The 26,949-nt window shown below is 44.8% G+C and overlaps 7 protein-coding genes across 12 annotated transcripts; 4 read left to right on the top strand and 3 right to left on the bottom strand.

Annotated features, from left to right (window-relative positions):
- Positions 1–53: 53 nt before the first annotated feature.
- LOC119129677 (snaclec 5-like) lies at positions 54–3,517 on the bottom strand. Its single transcript, XM_037263046.1, has 6 exons — positions 3,270–3,517; positions 832–1,034; positions 661–767; positions 425–537; positions 308–352; positions 54–235 (listed from the first exon to the last, which is right to left on the bottom strand). The coding sequence occupies exons 1-6, from the start codon at positions 3,328–3,330 to the stop codon at positions 54–56; spliced, it is 711 nt and encodes a 236-aa protein (XP_037118941.1). The 5' UTR covers positions 3,331–3,517.
- A 470-nt stretch (positions 3,518–3,987) lies between these two features.
- Positions 3,988–7,107, bottom strand: ift46 (intraflagellar transport 46 homolog (Chlamydomonas)). 3 transcript variants are annotated; one of them, XM_037261943.1, is made up of 6 exons: positions 7,054–7,107; positions 5,506–5,607; positions 5,131–5,438; positions 4,943–5,036; positions 4,738–4,869; positions 3,988–4,587 (listed from the first exon to the last, which is right to left on the bottom strand). In XM_037261943.1, the coding sequence occupies exons 2-6, from the start codon at positions 5,599–5,601 to the stop codon at positions 4,240–4,242; spliced, it is 978 nt and encodes a 325-aa protein (XP_037117838.1). In that variant the 5' UTR covers positions 5,602–5,607; positions 7,054–7,107; the 3' UTR covers positions 3,988–4,239. The 3 variants fall into 3 exon arrangements, with proteins under 3 accessions (XP_037117838.1, XP_037117839.1, XP_037117837.1); XM_037261944.1 differs by lacking the exon at positions 7,054–7,107 and adding an exon at positions 5,874–6,091 and having other exon boundaries at positions 5,545–5,607; XM_037261942.1 differs by lacking the exon at positions 7,054–7,107 and adding an exon at positions 5,874–6,089.
- On the top strand, positions 6,156–11,599 carry LOC119128998 (serrate RNA effector molecule homolog). The gene is made up of 16 exons (XM_037261933.1): positions 6,156–6,265; positions 6,339–6,449; positions 7,151–7,325; positions 7,405–7,515; positions 7,589–7,732; positions 7,796–7,856; positions 7,944–8,241; positions 8,449–8,948; positions 9,025–9,086; positions 9,151–9,229; positions 9,315–9,716; positions 9,783–9,936; positions 10,419–10,531; positions 10,607–10,838; positions 10,907–11,099; positions 11,175–11,599. Exons 3-16 carry the CDS (start codon positions 7,207–7,209, stop codon positions 11,248–11,250), a joined length of 2,544 nt encoding a protein of 847 aa, XP_037117828.1. The 5' UTR covers positions 6,156–6,265; positions 6,339–6,449; positions 7,151–7,206; the 3' UTR covers positions 11,251–11,599.
- A 683-nt stretch (positions 11,600–12,282) lies between these two features.
- gabarapa (GABA(A) receptor-associated protein a) lies at positions 12,283–14,394 on the top strand. The gene is made up of 5 exons (XM_037261950.1): positions 12,283–12,662; positions 13,439–13,517; positions 13,660–13,778; positions 13,859–14,151; positions 14,211–14,394. Exons 1-4 carry the CDS (start codon positions 12,573–12,575, stop codon positions 13,937–13,939), a joined length of 369 nt encoding a protein of 122 aa, XP_037117845.1. The 5' UTR covers positions 12,283–12,572; the 3' UTR covers positions 13,940–14,151; positions 14,211–14,394.
- Positions 14,395–14,622: 228 nt separating this feature from the next.
- gps2 (G protein pathway suppressor 2) lies at positions 14,623–18,400 on the top strand. Of its 3 annotated transcripts, XM_037261941.1 has the most exons (11): positions 14,623–14,778; positions 15,622–15,739; positions 15,833–15,942; positions 16,209–16,321; positions 16,399–16,478; positions 16,593–16,672; positions 17,125–17,296; positions 17,376–17,459; positions 17,786–17,862; positions 17,934–18,029; positions 18,103–18,400. In XM_037261941.1, exons 2-11 carry the CDS (start codon positions 15,646–15,648, stop codon positions 18,193–18,195), a joined length of 999 nt encoding a protein of 332 aa, XP_037117836.1. In that variant the 5' UTR covers positions 14,623–14,778; positions 15,622–15,645; the 3' UTR covers positions 18,196–18,400. The 3 variants fall into 3 exon arrangements, with proteins under 3 accessions (XP_037117836.1, XP_037117834.1, XP_037117835.1); XM_037261939.1 differs by having other exon boundaries at positions 15,622–15,942; XM_037261940.1 differs by having other exon boundaries at positions 14,627–14,778; positions 15,603–15,942.
- Positions 18,401–19,046: 646 nt separating this feature from the next.
- On the bottom strand, positions 19,047–22,163 carry LOC119129006 (eukaryotic translation initiation factor 5A-1). 2 transcript variants are annotated; one of them, XM_037261949.1, is made up of 6 exons: positions 21,852–22,163; positions 20,463–20,632; positions 20,283–20,387; positions 20,078–20,209; positions 19,553–19,623; positions 19,047–19,436 (listed from the first exon to the last, which is right to left on the bottom strand). In XM_037261949.1, the coding sequence occupies exons 2-5, from the start codon at positions 20,628–20,630 to the stop codon at positions 19,561–19,563; spliced, it is 468 nt and encodes a 155-aa protein (XP_037117844.1). In that variant the 5' UTR covers positions 20,631–20,632; positions 21,852–22,163; the 3' UTR covers positions 19,047–19,436; positions 19,553–19,560. The 2 variants fall into 2 exon arrangements, with proteins under 2 accessions (XP_037117844.1, XP_037117843.1); XM_037261948.1 differs by having other exon boundaries at positions 19,048–19,426; positions 21,852–22,162.
- Positions 22,164–22,541: 378 nt separating this feature from the next.
- Positions 22,542–26,378, top strand: LOC119129005 (tetraspanin-5-like). Its single transcript, XM_037261947.1, has 9 exons — positions 22,542–22,984; positions 23,398–23,448; positions 23,918–24,064; positions 24,178–24,348; positions 24,742–24,867; positions 24,959–25,006; positions 25,272–25,388; positions 25,467–25,528; positions 25,904–26,378. Exons 1-9 carry the CDS (start codon positions 22,904–22,906, stop codon positions 25,974–25,976), a joined length of 876 nt encoding a protein of 291 aa, XP_037117842.1. The 5' UTR covers positions 22,542–22,903; the 3' UTR covers positions 25,977–26,378.
- Positions 26,379–26,949: the final 571 nt, after the last annotated feature.

Genomic DNA, 26,949 nt, shown 5'->3' with positions numbered 1-26,949 from the left:
AAAGGAGGGAGAACAAGAGCTTCAGGGCAAGAAGAGCTTCAGCCAAGTGACGACTACGGCGGTTCTTCTTGGTGCTTACCATACAGGAATTGGCCATCTCGCTTAGAGTGGACGCGAGGCAGTTGGGCTCCCCGGGCGAGACAGAACTCCTCAGCATCCTCTTGAGTTTCACGACTCGTGCCATGAAAATAGCAATGATCGCCATAAAGGACGTTGCCATCGTCGCAGTCAGAAGCTGAGGCCACAAAGAAGAACATTGAGGAGGAAACCGTGACCAGATGGTGCAAATAGGCGTGCTGCAACTCACTCTTCACTACAGCAGGACCACTTTTGGGGGAACACGTCGGGCAGTCTGCATAGAAAAAGACCCTGTTTGAGCTTTTCTCCTTTCAAAGTCAACCTGATTACAAACATGCAGGCTTACCCAGCGGCCGTTTGCACATGTAGGCTAAGGAGGAAGCGCAGGAGCCAGACCTCCACTTCCCGGAATTCTTCCAAACCTTTTGGTTGACGTAGGCGCAGGACGCAACGTCGGCGCTGTCGGTAGATTAAAAAAATGTTTTCCTATTTTTCCTTGAGTGGTCGTTCTCAAAATTGGTTCCAGAAACTTTAAGCCGACGTCTCCGCCTGACAACAGCATGCAAAGTTGTTACGTCTTACCTTTCGAGTTGATTTGGGGCCCAGTTGGTGTGCTTTATTGTCTGGCCATCGGACCAGGTCAGCTTCTGGCTCCCGCCTTCAAAGCGACACCAGACCTTGTCGCATTTCTGGGGGGAGAAAAGAAAACAGTTCCAGTTGTCGCCGCAGAGTCCACTGCCGCTTCCGTCTCACCTGGTTGGAAAGTCCCAGCCAGAAGCGGGTGTCCACGCCCATGGTCGCCTTCACAAAGTTTTCCTCGGCCGAGGAGGTGATCGAGACCAGGTTGCCGCCCAGCCAGACGCAGTGGTGCCAGGCGCCCAGCCAACCGTTGGGGACTTCCATCTTCTTGTAGCAGCTGGTGCCGTGCCCGCGCCACCCGAGAGCACACTGGTCGGCTGAGGGCATAATTTGGGGAACGGGCGGACAGATCAGAGCACACCGATGGCATGTTTTTACTCGATCCTCTTCATTGGGCGCATGGCAACCAAATGCACGAGGATTCTGTCAGGGGGGGGGCAATGCTCATTGTCCCTTTGGCCCCTTCCAAAAACTTGCCTGTCCTTCATTTTGGGGTGAGCTGCTGATTGTTTGCATCAAAGCATCACTTGTGCCTGCCAAGGATTGATTGGTTGATTGATTCACTTTTATTTCTTCACAACATCATTGATCATGATTACATGTCCACAGATCATGACATGAGATTGCACACAACTGCCCCAAAGTTCTGCTATTAAGCTTCAGATGTACAGTGGGGCAAACAAAGGATGTACTAGTCAGCCACCAATTGCGCAAGTTAAAAGGTGCCTGTCATTTTCATCAGAGGTACTATGTGAGACAAAATGAATCGAACTCAAACTCACAGTGTTAGCACTTCATCTTCACCATCAGCGATCCCCACCCACCAGTCACGCACGTGTGGCAAATCGATGACCAATGACGTAAGCCCAAATCAGGTCATCGCACATTTCACCACTGGGGGGTGCTAAAGCACAAGGCAACTCAATTGACTGTAACATTGCAACAGTTGGACCCCGCTCCACTCTTTTTATCTCAGGAAGCCCGTCTCCTTGAATTAAATGACAAAGTACAAAGCCAAGCCAGGTTGGGCTGGGCTGGGCTGAGCTGCGCTGCGCAGGGGTTTCATGGGGAAGAAGGGCTTTTAAACGGCGGGCTCAGTAACCGAATAAGCACGGGCCTCGAATGGACTCTGAGGGGCAAATGCAATATTCAGATGAACACGCACTGAAAATCAGAGTCTCTCGTAAAAGTGCGGCTGAATTTTGCAATGAATTTCACTGAGAAAGAGAAATGAATTTTTGGGAGAGAAATCAATTGAGAAAACGAACTGAAATTTTCGGAGCGAAATTCATTATGAAAAAGAAATGAATTACTACTAAGTGAATTCTTTGAAAACACATTTAGATGATGCAAGAAATCAGGCATGTGGTGCCCACAAGTTATCTGCTGAGCACTGACCATTTTCAATGGGAAAACAATACCAGCCATCTGTTTTTCTGGGGTTTCTTTCGATTCGAGCCAAATTTAATCAAGTCGATATTGTCCCGATTGTGAACAATAAGGCTGGCAAAATCAATAGCAAAGACAAATCATCTTTGCTCGTAAGTAGGTCTTGTATAAATAAATCATCATATGGATTTGTGTGTTTATTGATGTCTCTTTGATGACGTTTTTGATCATATAATTCATGAGACATTTTTGTTCATGAAGAAATAGTTATTGTAGAAAGAGCTGAAGAAATTATTATTGTTAAATGATAATGATTATTTATCATTTATAATTTCGTTACAATGTACATAATTTTTAATTATTATTAAATCTATTTAGATGAAAGAAAAGGAAAAATATCTTTATAATAGAGGCGCTAAGAACTATCTGTTGTATAAAGGGCTGTAAGAAATAATTATTCGTAATATGTCTCAATAATATCAATAATGATTAAATATTAATGCTAAGAAATTGTTTAGTTAGGAAGAGCGCAGGTTCGTCAAGTAGTGCTTTACAAGTTCATGTGAAGGTGAGCAAGTTCGGCAGGAATAGTTCACGGCCAACAAAGACGTTACTTGGTTGTTGTTGTTGCATGATACGTAGATTGGTTGTTTTCGTGTTACTTTGTATCGTTATGTGGCGTGGAGAAATCGCGGAAGTTTGAAACTTGTTGCTGCCTGCCGTCCGTCGCCCGTCATTCATATTTCTCACATCCACCGCTAGAGGTCTCCCCAGACCACCGAGATGCGCTCGTCCGTCTGAGTGAGTGTGCGCTTTGAATGAGCATAGTAGAGACAGTTTGACTTCCTCTATAGGCCCTTTGTAATTACTTCAAAGTCAAGTTGTTCGTATATTCTGACAGCCCAGCAGTCAACATGAACGAAAATGATAAACGCACCTTAAAAAGCCATCATAACATTTGAACGAACAGTTAGTTTTTGTGCTCAGAATTGGATCCATTGCAATCAAGTGTTTTGATCTCAGGCCCCGTAATGTTTTGACAAGAGTAGAAGCAGATGCAGTCATGCGAACTCACAGTACATTTCATCACGTTGTCGACAGCGGTATTGTTTTAGCAATGAACTCTGTTGAACTGACTGGTTTTAATTGACTAAATTGCTTACCTGACGCGCATGTCCAATATACGCCAAGCAGGAGAATAGACCACTCGAGTGCCTCCCACATCTTGGAGAGAGAGCGCGAAGATAAAATCGCCTCACTGAGGGTCGCAGCGATTCCAGTCAGGAGAAAAGAAATGATAAGTCGCCTTACTGACAATGGCCTGTCTATTCCAGTCAGGAGAAAAAAATGGATGGACGTTTGGTGTGCCTGCTCCAAGCCGGGATGCAGGCCACGCCCACACGTCAACTTCACGTAGCACAAAATGTGGGAGTGGCGAGCGCGTGTGACGGAACGCACTGTGCCCTTTAAATACTTTTTTGTTACTTTGTAAATGTTCTGGTGTATGCGGGAACAACAGCAAGAAGCAGTCAACTCATTTAACAGTAAATCAATCAAATCGAAATCATGAAATCCAAGCATGAGAGTGGGAATGAAATGAGGTGTAATTCAATGTATTCATTTAACAGTAAATCGAAATCATGTAATCCAAGTATGAAAGTGGGAATCAAATGAGACGTACTTGTGAATGAAAATGAGCGAGGAGACGATGAGCAAATGAATCTGAGAGAAATGAGGGGGAAACGTCTCCAATTGAGCCTTGCGGGCCTTGAGTGCAAAAGTTTGCACACCATGCGGGGGGGATCTTGTGGCTTGTTGGCTCTTTGGGGGAAGCAAACGCTTGATGACTCAGACGACTCCTCGATGGGATTATATATAAACTATAAATATCAAAACCGTTTTTATTTTCAAACAAACACATCTACAACATTCCCTGGTGATATAGTTTAAGAGCAGGCTGGACGGCATATATGATCCATGGTGGCGAGTCATGACGGGATTAAGCGATTAAGAGACTCTTAGTTAGTTTGGGTGATACAAAGTTCAGCCTGGGTCAGTAAGGGAAGTTACCTTATAAGCACACTTGAACGTGATTTCACAAGGAAGTCATGAAAAATATCACTACGCACATGGTCAAGTGCGTGCAAAGTGCTGCGAGTCTCTGAACTCAAGGAAGAGGCTGAAGAGCAGGTGTAGCGCTTGGATGCGGCTGCAGTAGACGGGGACGTCAAGCAGGGCGCACACGATGTCGCAGTACTGCGGCAGGCTGCAGCAGAGGCGGGCAGGGGGCAGGCGTACGCGGCCCAGGGTCTCCTCCACCTCTGGTGGCCACTCCTGCATGAGGGCGTCGATGTCGGGCATGGCGCGTGCGTATTGCACGCTGGCCGCCGCCTTTGAGCGGTGAAGGGCGCCGATGCTCTCCACCCAGCTGTCCACGGCACGAGGGTTAGCTTGAGGACTGGACACACTGGTCACCTTCAGCTGGAAAAGCGTGAGAAAAAAATTATTTAGCTCGTAACATGACAAAAAACAAAAGTATAATACTCTTTAGAAATGCGAACTAAATGTTAACGTGTGAAGGTAGTTCAAATCTTATTTTGCTCATTGAACTGAGCTCACTGGGGTTCGTACCTCGCTGGTGGCATGCTGCTTGGTCTCTTCGGACAACCACAGTGACAAGAGAGTGGGGTCCGATTGTTTCACACTGGGCTCGTCTAGAACCAGAAGGCCCAGCCCGTCTGCTTTGGCGTCCGGCCTTGGCACCTGCGTGCCGCAGGGTGAACAGCCTGGTGATCTTTTGGCTTGGGTTCAGGTGGAGCAGCAAGAAAGAGCCTACCTTAAGAAAGGCATCAATGTCGCCCACAGCCGGGATGAAGTCCGGGATGAAGGGTCTCAGGCTGTGTTCTAGTGTGATGGACTTGGGAGAGTACCTAGCGCAGACCACAATCACAAAATCGGTCAGCCAGTGCCAATAATAGTGTTGGTTACTTCTTGTCAGTCAGTCAGACATCACTCCAAACTCACCGCACGATGTACTGGAACAAATCTTTGATCTCGGTGCTGACGGGCAGGTTGGCATAGTCGGCGGGGTCGTACGCGCCCTCAGGTGCCTCGCCGGTATCGTCATCATCATCATCGTCGTCGTCGTCATCGTCCGCATCCTCTGACTCTTCCTCCTCATCTTCGTCGTCTTCCTCGTTGGGGCTGACCCCAGGCTGCCTGCTGACTGGCCCTTTGGCCCTTGGAGGCTCACGATCTTCGTCCATCTCGTCACTGCTGCTGTTGTTGCTGGATAACATGCTGCGCCCCCTCCTGTTCCTCCCGCGGTCAGCCTGCAAAAGCAGAAATAGGTGAGCGTTGGTAGCCAGTTAAGGATGAGGATAGGCGGAACCTTCTTACCTGGCCGCGGATACTCGCCTCCTCTGCCGAGTCACTCACCTCCACACTCTCGTCATATGGTTGATTCTTCACAAGTCGCCGGTCGGCTCGCTCCATCAACAACTACGCAAACACAAGATTCAATAAGAGACAACAAAAAGACACAAAATACATGAATGCAAACATACTGAATCTAATTTTACCACAGGATCACCCATGTTGGAGTTGGGCTGAATTCACACGATTCATCTTGTTACCATATTATATAGATAATGTCTGACTCGAATTGAATTCAAATTTAATAAGTGTTAGCGTAGCGTAGCTTACTTTAACATACATTAGAATTTCTGTTCTCATTCTTATGAGTGTGCCATCATAGCAGAGCTTACATGCTAACGTCAGCCACCTAGCATCAGCAAAAATTGGGCTTCTTGTTGCCAAAGTGAGAGAATTTCCGCGACAGTTTTCCAGCCACTGTTGTCGTTACGCGGGGTCACCTATCACATAAATGTAGAAATCAGTGTATCACTCCAAGTCTAAACTCGCTCGTACGCCACTAAAGCACAACCGTGAACAGTTCTGTAGCCTAGCAACCAGAGACGCCATGTTGTTTTCTTCTTCTACTATTAATCATGTCGTTTTATCTTCTTCACCTATCGTCAAACAAAGCGGTTCGTTGCATCCGCGCTCTATCGCCACCGTGTGGGCTGGTGCGCACACGAGTTAAAAATGCTCACTCGCCACAAGAAAATGGACCAATATTACATCAGAAGCCACAGAAGTAAAGATTGACGCCTTAATAATTCTTTGAACACAAAAAGTGCTTCTCAAGACATGTTTTTTTGTCCCTTCAGGGCACTAGAGGGCAACTTGGGCCTGGGAGGCTGTCGTGATTGGCCGTTGTGGCGGCGGGACTCTTGTTGTGTGTGAGCTGGTCTCCTTGTTTTCGTTCGCAACGTTTTCAGGTAAATTGTGCAAGAGGAACAAAAAAATATACGACACAAAATTGTCAAGAGCGTTTTAGTAAATTAGGTCTGAAGTCCGAGCCCTAAACGGAGTAGGCGGGAGTGGAGCTAACACGCCGCGCTTAAGCTAGAGGAAGGCTAACGTCGAGCGAGCTTTAGCTGTTAGCGGCTAATAGAAAGTTAGTGTTCCAGCACTATTCGATGTTTCACCAAACAGCGAGTTGTAGAAATTATTTTGTATATTTCAGCTAGTAAATAACGAGAAACAATCACTAACGCATAGAAACAAGTTTTTCTTTATCTGGCGGCTGCTACGTCTCTGCATTTGTCTAGTGTAGGCACAACTAATATGCATGCATGATATTTCATTCAGTTTATCTACAGTACTGTGCAAAAGCCTTGGACCACCACCGTTTCCCAACCGTTTTTGTGCCAAGGAATAAATTATATACTTTCAAATAATCATGCTGAGTTAACGAAGACGTCGTTCCAATCTATCATAAATGCATTTACTCCCGTGTTAAATCTGAGCGTGTTTGATACAACTCAAAGCTACCATTTTATTGCATGAATGGCAGCATGAGGAAATGCAGGTTAATTGTACCTTATCGTGGAACCTCCTCCACGAACCGGGAAGCAGCCTGCTAACTGTGTAACACAAAGTCTTGGGAATTTTTTTTCTTCCATCGTGTTTGTAACAGTTGACTAGAAGCCAGTGAATCCTCAGAGACCAAAGAGTGGATTCGCGCGCAGACAAATGGGGGACAGCGATGATGAATTCGACAGGAGGCGTCGAGACAAGTTCCGAAGAGAGCGAAGTGACATGGAGCGATCCCGAGAGCGAGAAGAGAGGCGGCGCGACGACTGGCCCGACAGGTGAAACGAAGATTATAGAACAATCTTTATTTAGGTAATGTCAGGATGGCTCACGTGATGAGTAAACGTGCACACTCAGGGATTGGGAGCGCGGGAGAGAGAGAAGACGTGACTACGATCGTGGTCGCAGGGAGAGGTTTTCGCCGCCAAGACATATGAGCCCCCAGCACAAGCGCATGAGGAGAGATTGGTGAGTGCTGGCCCGTGTATAGCTCACATAAATGCTGATACAACGCAGCTCAGGGCGTGCTGGTTTTTATCAGGGATGACCACCGAGGCGAGCCATACCGCTTCGAGCAGCCCTTCGGCGGAGGTGCAGCTCTGTTCCCAAGGGTTGGGCCTCAGGGGTGGCCTCCCGACATCCCCCAACTGCCCATGCATCACGGAGCTCACCCGCTTCAGGGAAGGTGCGTACACGGGCGTGTGGCCATGCTCGGCGGCATAACAGACGCACCTTCACTTTCCCTTAGGTTGGCGATGGCGGATCCTGACCTGCCGCCACCCGGACCTCCAACCATGAGGAGCTTCAAGGTGAGCGAAGCCACTAGTCACCCCTAAAAAATGGATTGGAAAAAAATTGTCCAGTCACTTGCATAACCTCTATTATATGATGCACAGGACTTCCTACTGAATACAGAGGACAGTGTGGATGAGACGGAGGCGGTCAAGCGCTATAATCAGTACAAAGTGGACTTCCGGCGCCAGCAACTGCAGGACTTTTTCATCCAGCACAAAGAGCAGGAGTGGTTCCGCTCCAAATACCACCCCGAGGACATTGCAGCCCGGAAGGCGGAGTCTCTGGCCGCGCTCAAACGCCGTCTGGGCGTGTTTCTCTTTCTATGGGACAACAAGTGGCTGGATGACGTGTCGCTCGACATGGAGCACACCACCGCCATCATCAAAGTGCTGGATGCAGGTCAGGGTTTGAGGGTTTGTTAGTTATTGGTTTTATTTTTTAAAAGTTTTCTTGTGGTCAAGGTTATAAAAATATTATGGTAAATATTGTGTACTTATAAACTCTGTTGAATTATTTAATCCAATTGTACTGTGTCCTATTTTGTATGCACATTTTATTCCTTTTGGCGAGGTTGAGTCCTCACTAACCTTTGTTTCTCGCCCGTAGCCGTCATCAAGATGGAGGGTGGCACAGACTTGGACCTGAAGGTCCTGGAGCCCGCAGGGGAGCGCGCTGGTGCTTGCGATTCGGTGCCGAATCCGAGCAAAGAGCCGGCTGGCAGCGAGGCAGGGAGGACCCGAAGCAAGGTGAGAATAGTACAATTTTACAGAATAACTCTACAAATAAACGGTGCTGACGATTTTACGCTTCAGAAGGATGAGGATGGCAAGCAGAACGGGGAAGATGAGGAGGAGGAAGAAGAAGAGGAAGAAGAGGAGGAGGAGGCGGAGCAGAAGGAAGAGGAGGATGAGGCGGCTGCTAAGAAAACCCGAAAGAGGAAGCGCAGCATGTCGGCCGACAGTGGCGAAGGCTCGGCCTCCGACTCCTCCCACTCTGATGGCGAGAAGGAGCCCGCGTCGCCAGCCGTTCCCCGGCCGCTGCACCTCACCACCTCGCTCTTCATCCGGAGCGTCCCGCCTGACGCCTCCAAAGAAGAGATTGCTGCAGTGAGTGGCACCTCTCGTCTCTCGCGGGTGTCTTTCATCATCCACAAACGCGTACTCACCCTCGCTGTGTTTGCAGCTGTGTCGCAGGTACCCTGGCTTCCTGCGGGTGGCGGTGTCAGACCCTCAGCCAGAAAGGGGGTGAGTAGAAAGTATGTGATTTTCAAACAGGAGAGCAGCGCTTCACAGTCCAAATATGCCTCAGGTTCTTCCGACGGTGCTGGCTGACGTTCGACCGCGGCGTCAACATCAAGGAGACGTGCTGGAACCTGCAGAATATTCGGGTAAATGTCGTCCCGCACTCGCGCTCTGGACGTTGTGTCCTCCCGTCTCCTCTCATTGGGTCCCATCTTCTGCGGCACCGGGCAGCTCCGAGACTGCGAGCTGTCTCCAGTGGTCAACCGCGACTTGTGTCGGCGCGTCCGCAGCGTCAACGGGTTGACTCAGCACAAGCCTGTGGCGAGGAACGACGTCCGCCTGGCCGCCAGGCTGGTGCACACGCTGGACCAGAGAGCGGAGCTGTGGCAAGACCAGGTGAGACTTCCTGTTAGAAGCAACCCCCTCGCCATCACTTCCTGCTTGACTCTCAATCCACACGTGAATGCGCCACCACAGACGGACACCAACCCGGTCCTAAAGAACATCACCGATTACCTCATCGAGGAGGTGAGCGCCGAAGAGGAGGAGCTGACGGGCGGCGAGGCGGGCGACGCCAAAGACGCCGCCCCGTCCTCCGAGGTTACAGTAGAGACGGATAAAACCTTGTTAAAGGTGAGCACCAGCTTTTTGTTTGTGTGGTTTCTTTGTGCGCTTTTGCAAGTGTTTGTGTGTTTGCAGGTGCTGGACACACTGCTGCTCTACTTGCGTGTGGTCCACTCTGTGGACTACTATAACTTCTGCCAGTATCCCGCCGAGGACCACATGCCCCATCGCTGCGGACTGATCCATGTGCGAGGACCTCTGCCCGTGGCCAAGATCACGGCGACTGAAGGTATAACACACACACATACATTAACATAAATGTGTAGACGTCACATTCAGCATGCCTGGAAAATGGAACTAGTTTTGAGAGATTGTAGTAGATAGTCTCAAGGAGTCTGGTCACAAGAGAAGATTTTACTCCAGAGGTAAGGTTCTGGCCCCTGTTGAAGTTTCAAGGCAGTTTACATAATGTCTGTACAGTATAGTTAACGGAAACTAATGAAATAACTAACAGTTGTTTTGACAATTGTACATAACTATTTTTTTAATCATGTACTGGGAAAACCAAATAAAAAAAATAAAAAAATGAAAACAAAACGTTTTTGAATTCAAAACAACCCAACCTACTCTAAAAAATAATTAAAACTAAATTTAAAAATACATGAGTCAAAGCGTAATAAAAATGATCAACCATGAAGAAGGCAAAACAACTGACACACACATACCCGTGTGATGGAACCCGCCGTGACGTACTTTGTTGTGGTCGGCCAGTGAGTGAACACCTGAAGATGTGCGAGGAGCGTCTGGCTCCTCTGCTGAGTCCGCCCGAAGTGTTGAGCACGGAAGACGCCGTGCGCCTGGGGAAGAAAGACCCGGAACAGGAAGTGAGACTCGTCCGCCCGTCATCCACCACAACAGCATGATCTCTCTCTTGACAGCGTGTATTTTGATGCTCACAGGTGGAGAAGTTCCTGGCGGCCAACACTCAGGAGCTCAGCAAAGACAAGTGGCTGTGTCCTCTGAGCGGCAAGAAGTTTAAAGCGCCCGAGTTTGTGCGTAAACACATCCTCAACAAACACGGCGACAAGGTGGACGCCGTCAGACAGGAAGTGGATTACTTCAACAACTACTTGTTGGATGCGAAGAGACCAGCACTGCCTGAGAACAAACCCCCGCCACCCCCACCTCAGGGTAAGCTCAAAAAGTGACGACAAGAGTGCAAATGGTCCCCTCACCCCGCTTTGCATTTCCTCGTTCAGCACCGCCCGCCAGCTTTGCCGCTCAGTCGCCTCAACAGCAAAGCCTTCTGGGATACCCGCCCGCCATCAGGCCACTGCTGCCCACCTTCCCCGGCGTTCCTCCTTACCCCGCCAACCAATTTGGGGCCGGTCGCGGTCATTATGACAACTTCAGGGGCAACTTGGGCTTCTCGGGGAAACATCCAAACAACAGGTCAAGGAAACACGATGATAGTAAGCGTCCATGTTGGTATACACGTTGTGTAATTTTGTGTACACGCATGTGCAGGGGAATGCGAGGAGACCCGCGCTCCATCATCGAGTACAGAGACCTGGATGCCCCGGATGACCTGGACTTCTTTTAAACCACAGGCAACCTCGCTTCCCAGGATTTACTCTGTACTTTTTTTGTGTGTGTGCGTTGACTGAGTGCGTGCGTTCCTTCCAGCTGGACCAAGGTTACTTTTGCAAGTCATGTCATAATAAAGAAAAACAATAACCACACCTCCTTCTTGAAGTTTAAACTACTTTGATATATTACAAATTGGATAGGCAATGATTGTAAAGTAGAAGTGTTGGATTGTTCATCTACTAGTAGGGAATGTGAACTGGTTGTAGTCTTATCAAGACACAGATTGGTTTTACCTCAATGATGAAACCTCACACATATCGGCAGCAGCCCATGGAGTGTTTAGACAAATCACTTTAAAAAAATGATGTCTTTTACTTTCCACTGAGAATTATTGATAGTAATGATGGCAATTCTCAACGCTTGTCTTAAGGATTCAAGAAGAATACATCCCGCCAATTAGGGAGTAACCCAGAATCCAGCAGTGCACCACTGCAGCAGCTGACGACCAACTTTCAACGAAATCAAGGGGTGCTGACCAACAATGATTTTACACCCCCGATGCTACCTTTTTCATGATTTCGATCAGACTTTTTAGGTGTGCTTTTATTCTTACATAGATTTGTCAATTCTTGCTTTGATTCAGTGTTACCTGTGGTTATGAATTTTTAATAAACTCAATCTGTAAATCTCAATGTCAAAAATGTCACAAAATTGACAGTTATGTATGTTACTAAAGACCTTATTCTGAAATGCTACATAAGATTTGATTACACCTTCCTAAAGGGGCAATGCATAGGATTTGAGGGTGATTTCTTTTATTAACGTCGTTCTAAAATTTCAATTTATTTTCAAACGTCAATTGCGTAACATCCCACTGATTGCTGCCGCATTTGATTTTGAAAGCGGCGCTTTATCGTAACGTTTTGAGTTCAAAGCGAAAGACAGCCAAACCGCAGTGTCATATGAGCGGCCGAATCACCACTTTGTTCCGACGGGTTCAGGCGCAGCGTGTGATCAAAATAAAGTAGTCCCTCAACTCGCGCTCCCACTCACACGCACACTCGACTTTGAACTATGTCGCCATTCAGTAAAGGGATTGTTGTTCTAAGATACCGACCGAATTGCCATCATACGTTGATGTGACTTCTACGTGGACATAGCCCCACTTACGTCACATTGTTATTGTATATCCCTCCGCGCGCTATAGCTAGCCACTTTAGCGTCGTTTGTTGTTGTCGTGGTCAGTTTGTCAGCGATTTTCTTCCCCCCCGAAACCTCAGCCCCGAACACAGAACGAGCGTCCGACCGACTCCTCGTCTGTCATCTCTCGTAACAATGAAGTTCCAATACAAAGAAGAACACCCTTTTGAGAAAAGGCGGTCCGAAGGCGAGAAGATTCGGAAGAAGTATCCCGATAGGGTTCCCGTAAGTAGTCGGCTAACGTTAGCGGTTAAGTAGCAGCCTGGCTATCCTCGAGCTAGTCAATCACGACCCTCTCTCGGGTTGGCCGAATGTGTGGATTTGAATCCGCCCATTCCACAAATGTGCTGAAAATGAAGTCAAATGTCGCATTTGCGGGGGTAATGACGAGAATGTCGGTCGGTGGGCAGCAACAGGCCTCTTGGCTTTGACTTCAACGTCGTAGTAAGCGTCCGCATTTAGCAGCGACACAACTTAGCAAATCGGCTTCATCTATTCATTGATTTGTTGTAAGGGTGAAAGTAATGTGTGCGTATATGTATATTGTTATATTCTTGATGAATTAGAATGAGTAAAAATAAGCATGAATTACATAACAATTGAAAGAAAACGATATTGCCCAATCCAAAAACAAGTTTTGCTTATGTAATGAAATACTTGCATCTTGAAACTGAGTACAATAAACGAGAAGAGTAAAATAAGCTATAAAACAATTTGTACTTGGTTTACTCAACTGGACGATTATACATACATGAAAAATATTTGACACACAATTTAAACATTTTAACATGTTTGCCAATAACTAGTTAGCTAGGTATTACATACATTATTAATAAAATAGAATAGTACCATCATTTATTAATTAAATGGGTTTCCCAAAGAGGAACTCAATTATTTTTTTCTTTGTAATTATTAGGAATAGTCGAATTTCTACAAATGCATGCACATTCATGAGTTATTTTCATTTTATTCATTCATTTTGATAAATGTGTATTTTCCAGGTTATCGTGGAGAAAGCTCCCAAAGCCAGAATAGGTGATCTGGACAAGAAAAAGTATCTCGTCCCCTCCGACCTGACAGGTGACTAAACATTTTTCTGCTTCTACCAATTCTGAACAAAATTATTTTTACTTGAAAAAATGACATGCTCAAATGAAATCCCGTATAATATTTTTATAATTGTTTTAAAATATTTAATTTTTTCATCCTTTTCTCGATGCAGTGGGCCAGTTTTATTTCCTCATCCGAAAACGAATCCACTTGCGAGCTGAGGATGCGCTCTTCTTCTTTGTAAACAATGTCATTCCACCCACCTCGGCCACCATGGGACTGTTGTACCAGGTGAGGTCATCGCTTTCTCAATTTCCTATTTTAGATGCCACCGTCGTTAATTTACATTTTTCTATTTTTTGTCAATTTAGGAGCACCACGAAGAGGATTTTTTCCTCTACATTGCCTACAGTGACGAGAGTGTGTACGGGAGCAGCCAAAGGGAAATGTGATCCCCACTCTGTCGCTTGCCCGCCGCCTTCCCGTGACGCGCACATCCATCCATTGGAAATATTTAATCTAGCTCAGCAGCTTGGAGTTCACAGAGCAAAAGGCGTCAGATGCACTTTCACCGCCCTTCTCCCTTTCGTCTCCATTAGTCAGTCTCACGTTGTATCTATCGGCCTCCATTTCTTATTTCCTGACTCCTAAGGAACTATATTATGTTGAGTATGATTCATTGCGGTTATTGTTAATTTTAGATGGCTTTATTTACTATATTATGTTGAGTATGATTCATTGTGGTTATTGTTAATTTTAGATGGCTTTATTTACTGTATTGTGAAGATGAGTGCAATTTTTTTTTCATTTTTAAAAAAAGAAAAGAAAAAGAAGTCTATCGAGCTGCATTACTGGCGCTTTCTCTCCACTCGTGAGCATTAAATGATAAAATGTGATGAAAAAGTTACTCGTGTCTCTTGTCTTGATTTTTATCCTGTCAATAAGAATTGTCTGAATTAATGCCTAAAATTACACGTAACCTTTTGAAAAGTCGACTGTTTTACACCTGGGCGACATTTAACCATGAAAATACCAAGGCAAAAAGTATTTCCTGTTATGATCAAATTATATGAAACGGTTAACGCTCGCGGATGCTAATCTCGCGAGAGAAAGTGTTGCCTGAAGGAAACTACATTTCCCAGAACGCATCAGACACCAGAAGTGCGTTTTCGTTGTCATCGCTCTGTTTATCGTTAGCTGCGAAATTTTCTTTTATGGAAAATCCAAACATCAAGACTAGAATATAGTTAAACAATCAACTGAGCACACGTTTAAGGACACGACGTCAAAAGTAAGCGTTTTTGACTTTATTTTTACGATTTAGTTGGCTATATGACGCCGTAAGCTACGTTAGGCTAACTGGTTCAATTTTGCTGCATTTCAGAAGGTGGCGTGCGACCTTAAACGCAATGTGCACTTTCTTGCTTTAAATGAACAATTTGAGTCTCTATTACGCATTACGTTAATATATACACAGACTTAAATTTAACTGCAGCTTCCTAATGCAGGGCTAACCTGGCAGCTTGTCGATGTGGTGTGTGGGCCTTGATCAACTTCTAGCTAGTTTTATAGCTCAGTAATAATGATGATTTTACAGTTTATTTGTTTGCGCTTCCCATGTTACTCTGATTCATTTGGCAGGAGTAAAAGGAATCAAATAAAGGATAAAACATACTGTCAATCGATACATAATATATGTAACCAAACCATATCTAATTCGTTTGACTTTTTTGCAAAATTAGTTATTGGTTGTAAGTGCAGACTGGTAATCTGCAACGATATATTCAACATAAGTTAGTTATACTTCATATTGATTATAAAATTAATACCATTAAGTTACAAATAGATTACATTTAAAAAGAGAAGCCTGAAATGCTTCCGAATAAATCTGCAATGGGGAAAATATTAAATTGAAAGTAATATGTATTTGAAGAAAACTATGGAAAATGTAGAACTTTATTTTTCACTAACCTGCCACTATGCTTATATTAAAATGTTCCTGTTATATACTATAATAACTGTCACAAAAACCTGAGGTAAAAGCAAATATATTTGATTAGATTTTGTATGATTATAAAACGTAAAATTATTAATTAATGAAATTGATTCCTGAAGGTGTGCTGTTGCCTTTTAGCTGGCCCCTCCACTCCCTGTCACCATGCCCGCCCTGCTGGAGAGACCCAAGCTGTCCAACGCGATGGCCCGCGCCCTCCACAAGCACATCATGAGGGAGCGAGAGCGTAAGCGACAAGGTGACACATTGCATCCCCTCTCCCCGCTTTTTTTTGCACACACGCTGCTGAAGTGGCATTCGGGTCTTTTTCTTTTTTTTTTTTTTTTTTCAGAGGAGGAGGAGGTGGACAAGATGATGGAGCAGAAGATGAAGGAGGAGGAGGAGAGGAAGAGAACCAAGGAGATTGAGGAGAGGATGTCCTTAGAGGAAACCAAAGAACAGGTTTGAATAAAAAAAAAAAAAAAATCAAATAAATGAAATAGTTAAAGTGTAGCTTAGTGTAATTTGACAATTAGAAAAATGACTGTACCTAATTAAAATAGGTGATTTCATCAAAGTAAAATGCTACGTAATTTGACTTTACTAATGAGGTTATTCATTTTTATGATTACTTTAAATACACAAAAATAAGTTAAAATTGTGAAAGTTTCAATTTGTATGGGAAACATTTAAATTGGCAGATAAATTTGATAATGGATATTGTTCAGGTGATGAAGATGGGCGAAAAGCTTCAAGGGCTCCAAGAGGAGAAACATCAGCTCTTTTTGCAACTCAAGAAAGTCCTCCATGAAGAAGAGAAAAGACGGCGCAAGGAGCAAAGGTGGGTACCGCTTACCTGCTGCTTGACTCGTGCCCTTATTTGCTGACGCGCCGCTTGCTCACTTCCTGTCCTTTCAGTGACATCACCACGTTGACGTCGGCCAGCTACCAGGCTAGCCTTCCCATGCATGCTGGCCAGCACCTCCTCAATATTCAGGGTGAGCGCCACTCGAGATACCTTGGAATACGTTAATAAAATGAGGATATTTATGCTTGAATGCGATACGTGACTTTTCAACAAAGTTTTCATAATTGCCCACCTCGTTCATCAGGCAGTCCCGTCAGCCACAGTCGACCCGGCGCGCTGCTAGGAGATCGGAGCAAGCAGCTTTTCCAGAGCGCTGTTCTTCCTGTAAGTAGCCGTTGGTATCTTCCACAAAATTGCGTGCAGCCAACCCAGCACCATTCAGAATATCGGCTCCTCCTCTCTCATGATTAGGGAAAAGGGACTGAAATCACTTGACAATGTGATTTTCTGCATTTTTTATTTTATCTCTCATAGTTGAAGTGTTGAAAATTACAGGCATCTCCCATCTTTCAAGTGAACAATTGGTGGCTGACTAAATACCTTTTTGCCCCACTGTATGTCTTTATAACATTTGGGGCAGAATTTAGATGAAACAAATTTGTCAAAACCCAAAATCGCACAAAAAAAACCCACAAGAGTCTGCTGGATGTTGTTTTCTGCTTCGTGTCATTTACAAAATTAGCCCAACTCACAACTCGAATGGGACTACAAAATGGCCGACTGACTACCGAGCAGGTATGGAAGTATTTTGAATCCAATGTCCTTTCTTTGACTAGACACGTCACTATCAAACGCCTGCATTCAGTTCGGGTTCAGCGGAGCACGGCCAATTCAGTGGGGCCCAGGCGGTCCACGAGTCCTACGGGGTGGCGCAGGCCCAGCATCCCGCCACCTACGCTCCCGGACCGTCCGTGCCGGTCAGCTTCGCCAGCGGCTCTCAGATCCGAGGTACGGCCTCGCACGCGTGTGGAATGCTATGCGGCGTCAGTATTTGTTAACGTGTGGCTTTGACCCCTCGGCCCTTTAGGAGCGTCCGCCTTTCAGGCCATGCAGTATCTGCCCCACCAACAGCCTGCCTACCCGGTCCACAGTCACTTTACCTCCCAACCTGGTCAGTTCATCAAAAATATTTGACTGGCGTGCACATCTTTTTTTGTTTCCGTTTCCCCAAAATACATGTATTTTTTCTTAGTCATTTTAAAATATAACATTTATTAACTAACCTATTAATTACCCTCAGAGAAGCTATTGTTAATTTCGTTTACCCTCAAAATTTCCTTGATTATTATTGCCCTATTCTTTTATTGTCTTTAATCTACGACATTAATAAATGTGCAATTTGAATTGGTTTAATTTTAGTTTGTTGAGTTATTTATGGGCTAGAGATGAGCTGTATGATGGACTGAGTAGTTGTGACTTACTGTTGTCGCGTGTCAGGCTACATCCCCGGTGCCGGAATCCCTCTCCAGAAGCAGTTGGAACACGCCAATCAGCAGTCGGGCTTTACCGACGCGGTACGTAGCCCCTTTTTGCCGGCGTAAACAGCAGCCTGAATCACCCGTCGTTTGCATTTGTCGCCACGCAGGGTGCCCTGAGGCCCATGCACCCGACCGCCATGCATCCATCGGCTCAAGGCTTGCTGCCTACACCATCCATGGCCGTCCAGATTCCCACAGCAAAGGTCCCCCCCTGCAGCGAGTCACCCGCCATGACTTGGTGATGTCATAACACGCCTGTTCTGTGTTTTTGCCTAGGCCGCATTCCAGAGCTCGCCGCAGGCTGCGCCACGCCACGGCTTCCTGCCCCACACCCAGAGCGGCCAGAGGTTTTACCACCACGCCAAGTGACTCATTCCAAGTTGTCCTGAAATTTGGAGCTTGGACTTTTGTTTTTGACATGTCGTTCACGCGCGGTATCTCTCATGGGAGGAGTATTGAATACCCCCTACCCCGTTTTCTTTCTTGTAAGCTTGTGTACACTTTATGTTACGACAATTTCCAATTCGAGATTTTACTGTATGTTGCTTAATAAAATGTTGAGCATGTCCATGGATTTGTATTCAGTCCCTCGATTCACGTTTGTTGACTTTGCCAATTGTTTATTTCAAAGGATTCGCATCTTAGTTCGTTTTTCAAAACACATTTCACTGACAGACTTAATTGATCTTGTTTGTTGATTTCATGTCATAATTTATTGAAATTTTAAATCATTTGTTATCATGCATGAGATTATTAGCCGCTCCCATCAAATCCATGATTGATTCAATTTTTACTTGTATTTTTCACACTATTTGATTTGATTGACTTCAGCAGCTATTGCTGAATTACTTTTAGATTATTTTTTCAAGGATGAAGTTAATTTTAAAACCTGATTTTTTTTTAACTTTGTGAAGGATAATTTTGCCCCAAAAGCCTCTCAATTGATCAGTTTATACGTCTCATACATTTTTAACAATTTCTTAAATCAGCGATAATCCACAACATTGACCATCACCAGAAAATCTGATTAATTCAATTAATTAAGGCACCCCAAAATGTATTCAATCTATCCATTAATATACTATACATATTTTTTTCAACGGCCCAAAATTAATGTTTGCACAAATATGGTCACTGCAAACTTTGCAGTGACCATATTTGTGCTACTTTCCTAACGGGCAGTACATAAATTGAATCAGCACTCAATTACAACAACTGGACTAGTTGGTTACCTCCATTTTAATTGGACTTCCTGTAACGAGCGTTTGGAAAATAAACACGGGCGGGAACCGAATTTAGCCGCGCTTGAGAGGAAACCGCAATGTATGGCAAGCTTCCGTTATTTTTTGCAATGAAGCCCTTTGACAAAACGGGGGATCAAGTAAAAAAGATTCAAAATAAAAATAGAGTCGCATTAATGCCACTTGGATACTCCCAAATTGCTCAGTGGGCATTGAACCCAATTGCTCCTAATATACAATCATAATAAACATTAGAAACCCATGCTCTGAAGTATAGAGAGAGGGAGAGCTATGAAAAAGAAAGAAGGAAAGGAGGATAGCAACACGTCCTCCCTTTGCCCCCCAAGGTCCGGCAGCCCCTGTAACACAGTTGTAAGAAGAAAAAAAATGAAAAGAGTAAAGCAGGAGGAAAAGGAGAGTTTTTATGATGCCACACCTCAAAATGGAAAATGGTGCTATGATGTATATGCTTCTTGTTTATTTACCTTGGTGCTTATCTCCCAAAAGCTTTGATGCCGATGGCAGCTTCCTCATCCATTGCGTTGAGAACGGTCACCTGAATAACAAAAGTCAACGCCTCGCCATAAATAGATGTCTCCATGTGGGAACCAGCACCAAAATAACAGGTGGTATCATTCAGTAACTTTTTCGAAATTTTGGCCTCCGCTTTGTGTTGCTATGGCGCAAATGATAAAATTATAATAAAAGCCCAATTAAACACCAGGTAGTCTCTGTAGGGTAGTAAAGCAATTAAAGACCTTTCCTAAAATAGAAGCCCTACTTTCATTAAGCACTACGTAGTCTCTGTAGGTTAGTCAATAAATACATCAGGCCCTGAGGAAATATAGCATTTTCTCCAATAGTGACATCTGCGCTAATGAGATACCATGCCTTAAATAATCACCAGGTTCTACCAAAAACAAAAAAATCTCACTTTTAATAGTCTTAATTCATTGCCATTGCCCTCTACTTAAAAATCATTAGCTAAGATAACCTTGGTAAATACTGACCAGGATTTCTTCCCCAGCTTCATTTTTGCTCTCGATCTCTTTGCCCAGGTCACCATCTGGGATCTTCAGGTCCTCTCGGACCTCCCCGCTGTCCAGGAGCAGGGAGAGGTAGCCATCTTGGATACCGATCAGCTAGGAGTGAAAAAAAGGGGAGGTTTGTAAAGAATTTGGGATTCGGTGTCTAGTGGTGTTTACAAAGTCTCACTTGGTAGTCAACCCTCTTGATGTTGGGAACGTCCATGTTGTGGGTGGAAGGGCAGATATCTTCATACTTCTTTCCGGAGAAGATGTCGATGCCAACCAGGTGGACCTGTGGAAGACAGCAGAACTCGGGTTTGGCTTTGAATACTGAATGCGTGATAGGGCGCAGGGCATGGTGGCTCACCTTGGCGTGGCCGTGCTTGCCCGTTTTGGAGGTGGACATCTCCATAATCTTGCAGGGGCGACCTTTAAGCACAACGTGGCCGTTCTTGCGCAGGGCTGAGCACTGCATGGGGTAGGTGGCTGACGCGCCGGCGTCGCCCGTCTGAAAGTCCAGTTCTGCATCGGCCATGTCTGAGGAAGAGCCACACGAGCGCACACGGTGAACACATTGTTTCACGCAACACTCCGCATGGCATGTCCACTTAAGACAAATTGTCATTACTAGAATTGCAAATTGTTTTCACTTTTACTAATATCTTTTTTTTTTTTTTTATATTTGACCAGTTTTCAGTCGTCTGATTTGAAAACGAGTTATTTGTCCGTTTATTTTGTTTTGTGCTCATACATTTATTTGGGTTGAACGTCATAATGGCCCTCCGAAAGAAGCTATGACTATGCGGCCCGCGAAAAAAACGAGTTTGACACCCCTGACTTAAAGAAATGCTTCACCTCTAACAGATACATTCCTTTTTTTGCCCCTCAGGAAAAACCCGCTTGTCACTTGCCTCACTTCAAATCAACACCCGGGCCGTTTGTAATGTAAAAACTTTGCCATACATTACATAATATATATTTATATAGCGCTTTCATAACAGCTCTAAACATAAGCATTAGGTGTCCGGTACTCTTTAGTTTTGTCAACAAAGTAAAAGACATTCACTAAATTGAATTAGACTTAATGTCATATAAACAGGAATCACGTTGGGAATGCTTTTATTCAAACCAAATAAAATGAGGACAAATAAGCTGGATGGCTTTAGGTATTTAGACTCACGTTTTAAACAAAACAATTGACTTCTATTTGAAATACTGGTGCAGGAGGCCTAGTCCGTGCGTGCCACGGCGGCCCCGCGTCAGTGTGACAGCCGCATCATCCCATCACCCCTTCAAAAACTCCGCGCTCCAAACGTCACAATAACACGGCCCACGCATATGTGCCATTTCTACGAGTCTTCCTCATCCTCCACTTGAATGTTGGCCCGCTAACGTAGCTGCTGCTGCGAGCTAAGCTACAGCTGTCATGACTAAGCCATTACTTGATGCTCCACTTTGTTCCATCTCATTCTCTCCTTGAAGTCAGCCAGCAGACTCTTCAAAATACTGTAAACGACTCCAAGTACTAATGTTGATTTAAAACGTGTCAATTAAGTACTTGGACATTAAATCAAAAATGTTGTCGGTGTTTAATTAGCTTAATGTCAGGTGTGTGGAATTCAGCGGGGGGGGGGGGGGGGGGGGGGGGGGTAGGATGAAGCCGATTCATATGAATGTGTTTTGTGCTAAGGAGAAAATATGGATCTTCTGTATCCTTATTTATGTTCTATAGGACGTGTTTTGATACGTAACTCACCCTTGTTGTACAAAGAATCTCCTGTGTGGCTTCACTATTAAGTCCCCCTGTGGAGTGGCCTCGTCGTCCACTTGCTCTCCCGTGTCTAGCTACCTCGTTATTAGTCTTTCATTTCAGTCCCGATTGGCTTTGTTGCCGCTGTTGTTGTTTCACTGTTGTTGGTTTAGGTAAGCACGCTACTGCGGCTTTTTCATCCCTCGACTCAATCGTCAAAAGTCCGACGCCGGACTAGAGAGGACACGCCCGCTCTACGGTCTCGTTATTTGGTTGTGGCGTCAGACTGCCCCGGCACGCCCCCTCCCTTCCCCTTCAGCCGTCGTATAATGGAGCAGGAAGCGAAACGTCCGGTTCGGACTTCACAATAAAAAACAAATTCGAGACGTCTGTTCTCGTTGTTGTTAGCGTGTTCCCGTGAGTCACCTAATTGACCTCAAAATGCCTACAGTCTCGAATGTGGGTTTTGACAGTGTTCGAAACCAACAACTAATTTATTCTTTTCACGCATTCACTGTAAATAATCAAATTGTCTTTATTTTTATTCTCGTTCAGATTACTATTATCGGACGTCTGATGTATTTATGTCTTAAATGGAAGTTACGAATGGTTGCACCGGAAGTGCAATTGTCTTCTGTGTTCTGATTGGCTCGTGGCGGCATCTTTCAATGTTGCCGTCGGCCAATGAGAGCACGGCACCTGCCTCGTCGGTTCCGCCTTCCGTGGGGCGCACTATCCCAAAGCGAAAGGACGCATCTTGGAATTTAGGAATCAAAACGGACGGAAGCTTTTGGATTGCGGCGTGCAAACGTGCCAAGTGAGCGCCTCATCGTGTGAATAAACTGGCCTGGCAAAGACTTTTGAGACTATTACGACTGGCCTGAAATGGTGATGAGATGCATCCGCGGAGTGCTTCTTGAACCCGCTCCCAAAAGCCCGTGAAGCAGGCCCGCCCGTGTTTTTGTTTTCCATTGAGCTGCACTCCATTTCCTTTCCTTGTTTTCCTTTTCTTTTCTTTTTTTTCCCTGGGTCGCTCTTGCAGCCGATGATGAGCAAACATGACCGGGGATCACTACAAAGGCCACGAAGTCAGCTGCTGCATCAAATACTTCATTTTTGGATTCAATATCCTCTTTTGGGTAAGCGAGAAGGCCCGCGCCGTTGTATCTGTGCCAATTCCAATCGGGATGAATCCAAATGGCATTAAAAGACGCGTTTTGTTCTGACAATAACGGAATGGAGCCCTGCTGGTGCAATACCAAAAGATGGGTGACAGCTGCTAATCGGCTTGTTGGCGTCCTTTACAGTCAGCCTGACAAAGACGTCCAGAACAAGTTTAGTGCAAAGCTCCAAGTCACTTTCCGAAATATTATTTTGACTTTTTAGATATTCCCTGTGTTTTTCTACTTTTTGTAGCTTCTCCATCTTTTTTTTTGTGGCCAGACGTATGTGTCAATTCTAAAAAGTAAATCTAATGCTCATTGCAAACGTCAGAGATTCTGAGGGCTTTTTATTCTACCTTCTACTAATTTCTTATTGTTTGGTTTTGCAGCTGCTGGGCATGGCTTTGGTTGGAATTGGCTTGTGGGCATGGAGTGAGAAGGTGAGTGGAGACTCAATCATTTCGCAAAAATAATTATGATCCGGTTAGTGTTTTGTGTCGTATCGTGTCAGAAAACATATTGTTTACTGTTTTCCCAAGCTAATATTGCTAAACAAATGTATTTGGATTCAAGGCAAAGATAAGCAGTCTGCTTTCATGGTGGACTACAGAAATCCAATATCTACTGTTAAGAATATGGAATTCCGAGCATTTCTGCAATTTTAAATACAAAAATCTAAGCAATTGATTCTGAAAAAATATTAATTTGATTAGCTCTTGATTAATTGTGGCATCATAAGTTGAGACATTCTGGTTCTGAAAAACCCTGACTTGACAGCACCCTCCACTGGACACGTGTCAACTATTACACATTTTTAAGAAACATTCTGACTTTAAACATTCTCTTACCTCGGTTTGCCTCTCCTCAGACGCAATTTGTCTGCAGTTTTTCGCTGTCTGTCTCCTCCAGGGGGTTCTGTCCAACATTTCGTCCATCACTGACCTGGGTGGTCTGGACCCGGTGTGGCTCTTCATGGTGGTCGGGGCCGTCATGTTCATTCTGGGCTTTGCTGGATGCATTGGAGCGCTGCGGGAGAACACTTTCCTGCTCAAATTTGTACGTTTCGTGCAATTAGCCAGCACTCACCTTCATTCAGTCATGATGGATAACCATCGACTGAACTTGAATGGCGGTCTTTCCCGTGCGGATGAAATCTTTTCTCCCTGCAGTTCTCTGTGTTCCTGGGAATCATCTTTTTTCTGGAGTTGACCACCGGAATCCTGGCTTTCGTCTTTAAGGACTGGATCAAGGACCAGTTGAACTTGTTCATCAACAACAACATCCGGGCTTACCGGGATGACATCGACCTGCAGAACCTTATCGATTTCACTCAGGAGTATGTAAGTGCAAATCGTACAGTCAGTGTTGATTTAGAAAATGTTAAAGAGGAAGTCAAGCCCAATATTTTTATTTTAGAATGATATTTTCTGTGCAGACCAACTAGTTGAAACAGTGTTGTGATTAATGTTTTATTTGTGAAATATGAATTCAACAAACTTCACCTGTTTTGATCCATCTCAGCGGGCGGCCATTTTGCCACTTGCTGATGACTGAAAATGACATCACACTTGTCGGCAACTGTGATGTCATTTTCGGTCGATAGACTAGGCAAAATGGCCGCCCTTTACGTGCTATTTTTAGTGGCCCGTTTTATCGCATATTTCCGCATCCATGTGCATATAGGCACTGTAAATAATGTAACATGCCTTTTTTTGTTCATTGCCGCGTTTCAGTGGGAGTGCTGTGGTGCTTTTGGAGCGGACGACTGGAACCTCAACATCTACTTTAATTGCACGGATGGAAACCCCAGTCGGGAAAAATGCGGCGTTCCCTTCTCCTGCTGCACCAAGGACCCCGCGGTACGTTCATAGACGCCTCATCTTTATGGACATATTATTATTGTGCTGATACTGAAACAAGATGGATGACTTTTTTTGTGTGTGTCTTTAGGAGGATGTAATAAACACTCAGTGTGGATATGACGTTCGAGGCAAACCAGTAAGTGTGTTTTTAATGGACATACCGTAATTTTCGGACTATAAGTCGCGGTTTTTTTCATAGTTTGGGTGGGGGGGCGACTTATACTCAGGAGCGACTTATATACATATATATGATTTTTTTCACTTTTTTGGGCATTTTATGGCTGGTGCGACTTATACTCCGATGCGACTTATAGTCCGAAAATTACGGTACTCATTAAATGCAAATGGTCTGTCTTTCATTATTCTTGCTCCTTCATTTGTTTGATGACGATTTTGCGCAGGACTCGGAGCAGAAGGATTACATCAACGTGAAAGGCTGCGTGCCACAGTTTGAAAAGTGGCTACAGGATAACCTCACCTTGGTGGCGGGGATATTTATCGGCGTTGCGTTGCTTCAGGTGAGTCTCGCTGACTTGTATCGTTTTTCTTGAATTTAACATCATTCATTCAAAGAGTTGCTCTTGTGCCCTTTGCAGATTTTTGGAATTTGTCTGGCGCAGAACTTAGTGAGTGACATTGAAGCCGTGCGGGCGAGCTGGTGAGTTACGCCAACGAAGTTTTTTTTTCCCTCCGATCGGTTCGTCTTCATCTCGACACATTGTAGCTTCTATTTTGCTACCTGACCTATGGCCCATCGTCATACCATCGTTGAATTTGTCCAACTGCATCGCTTTACATCTTTGCTATAACTTTCCTTCCCCTGTTCTCTGATCATCCTGGCTTTTTTTTCCTCATTGTGGTGATATTTTTGGTGAACATCTAGCTCAAATTACACATTTTTCCAGCTGCGTAGCCTATTTTCTGTTCTCTGGTTGCCTTGAGAACAAATTGACGTCATAAGTTCCTCAAAGCAGGTAAAACAGGAAGTCACTTCACCCCTCTTTCTCCCCACCCGTTCCACATGCTTCATCAGGGTGCCCCCCCAACTCTCCATACGTCGACCCCCGGCACACTCGGGCAAGAACGTTCCGGCGTACTACTCGTGAGGCACATGCTATGCGCGTTTATATCCGGTGGGTGTTGATGTGAAATTTGCATAGTAATTTGCACCACCAGTCGTTTTGTACGAAAAGAAATTGTAATTTCCTAAAGGACAAAATGCCAACAATGTGCACCGGCTTGTAATGAAGACAATCGCATCTATTGTCAAGGTGACCCAGAATCACCTGCAGTACTCAAGATTGGTGGAGCAGCCAGGACATTTCTCATGTTAGCGTTAGCATCAGTGCTTTGTGTCTTCAGTGTGACGTCGCTTAAGTATGTTGTGATGTCTTAGCATGGTCGCTACTCAATACTTTCTCATTTTTCCCCATTGCCATGGTCGTTTGCTAGATTATTGCCAATGACACCCAAAGATTGAGTATCCACAACAAAGCAACCAGATAACATTATTTTTCTCTGATTCTGGTCTAGTGGATTTTGACAAGTCAGCTGCAGGACTTGAGGCCTCCGTGAGGACGTCAATGAAGGGGACATTCACGTGCACTACTCACTGAGCTAGCACCTTTTTAAGGTACTACGACTACTACAACTGTGTGAAAAGGATAATGTATGTACAGTATATATACACGTGTAAAAAGAAAACATTGCCCGTCTTTGGTTACTGTTGTAGTTGAGACACTGTTGCCGTTAAGTTAGCTAGTTGTCTATTTACCATTACAATCAATAAAAAGAGCAATACGATTATTTTCATGTGGGCAACCAGAAGCTAGCCTCGTTAGCTTACCAAGCTAAGCTTGCGAGTAGTTCAGACCCACGCTAGTATTGTAACGTTAGCATTTTGAGCTAACATGGCTAACACATTGCTTAACTTAGAGCAGTCAAACATGCCTCTTAATTCTTGAGGGATTCAAATGAATGGTTTTGATAAATAAAACAGCGTTTTGATAAATGCTTTTAACATTAGATGAGTATTTTCCATAATGCGTAAAGTTCATAACAAAGCCCTGCTATGGTTGA

This window comes from Syngnathus acus, chromosome 10, assembly GCF_901709675.1.
Source record: "Syngnathus acus chromosome 10, fSynAcu1.2, whole genome shotgun sequence".
Classification (NCBI taxonomy): Eukaryota; Metazoa; Chordata; class Actinopteri; order Syngnathiformes; family Syngnathidae; genus Syngnathus; species Syngnathus acus.
Note: the sequence above shows the minus strand (reverse complement) of the source record. Positions and strands in the feature narration are given on the sequence as shown.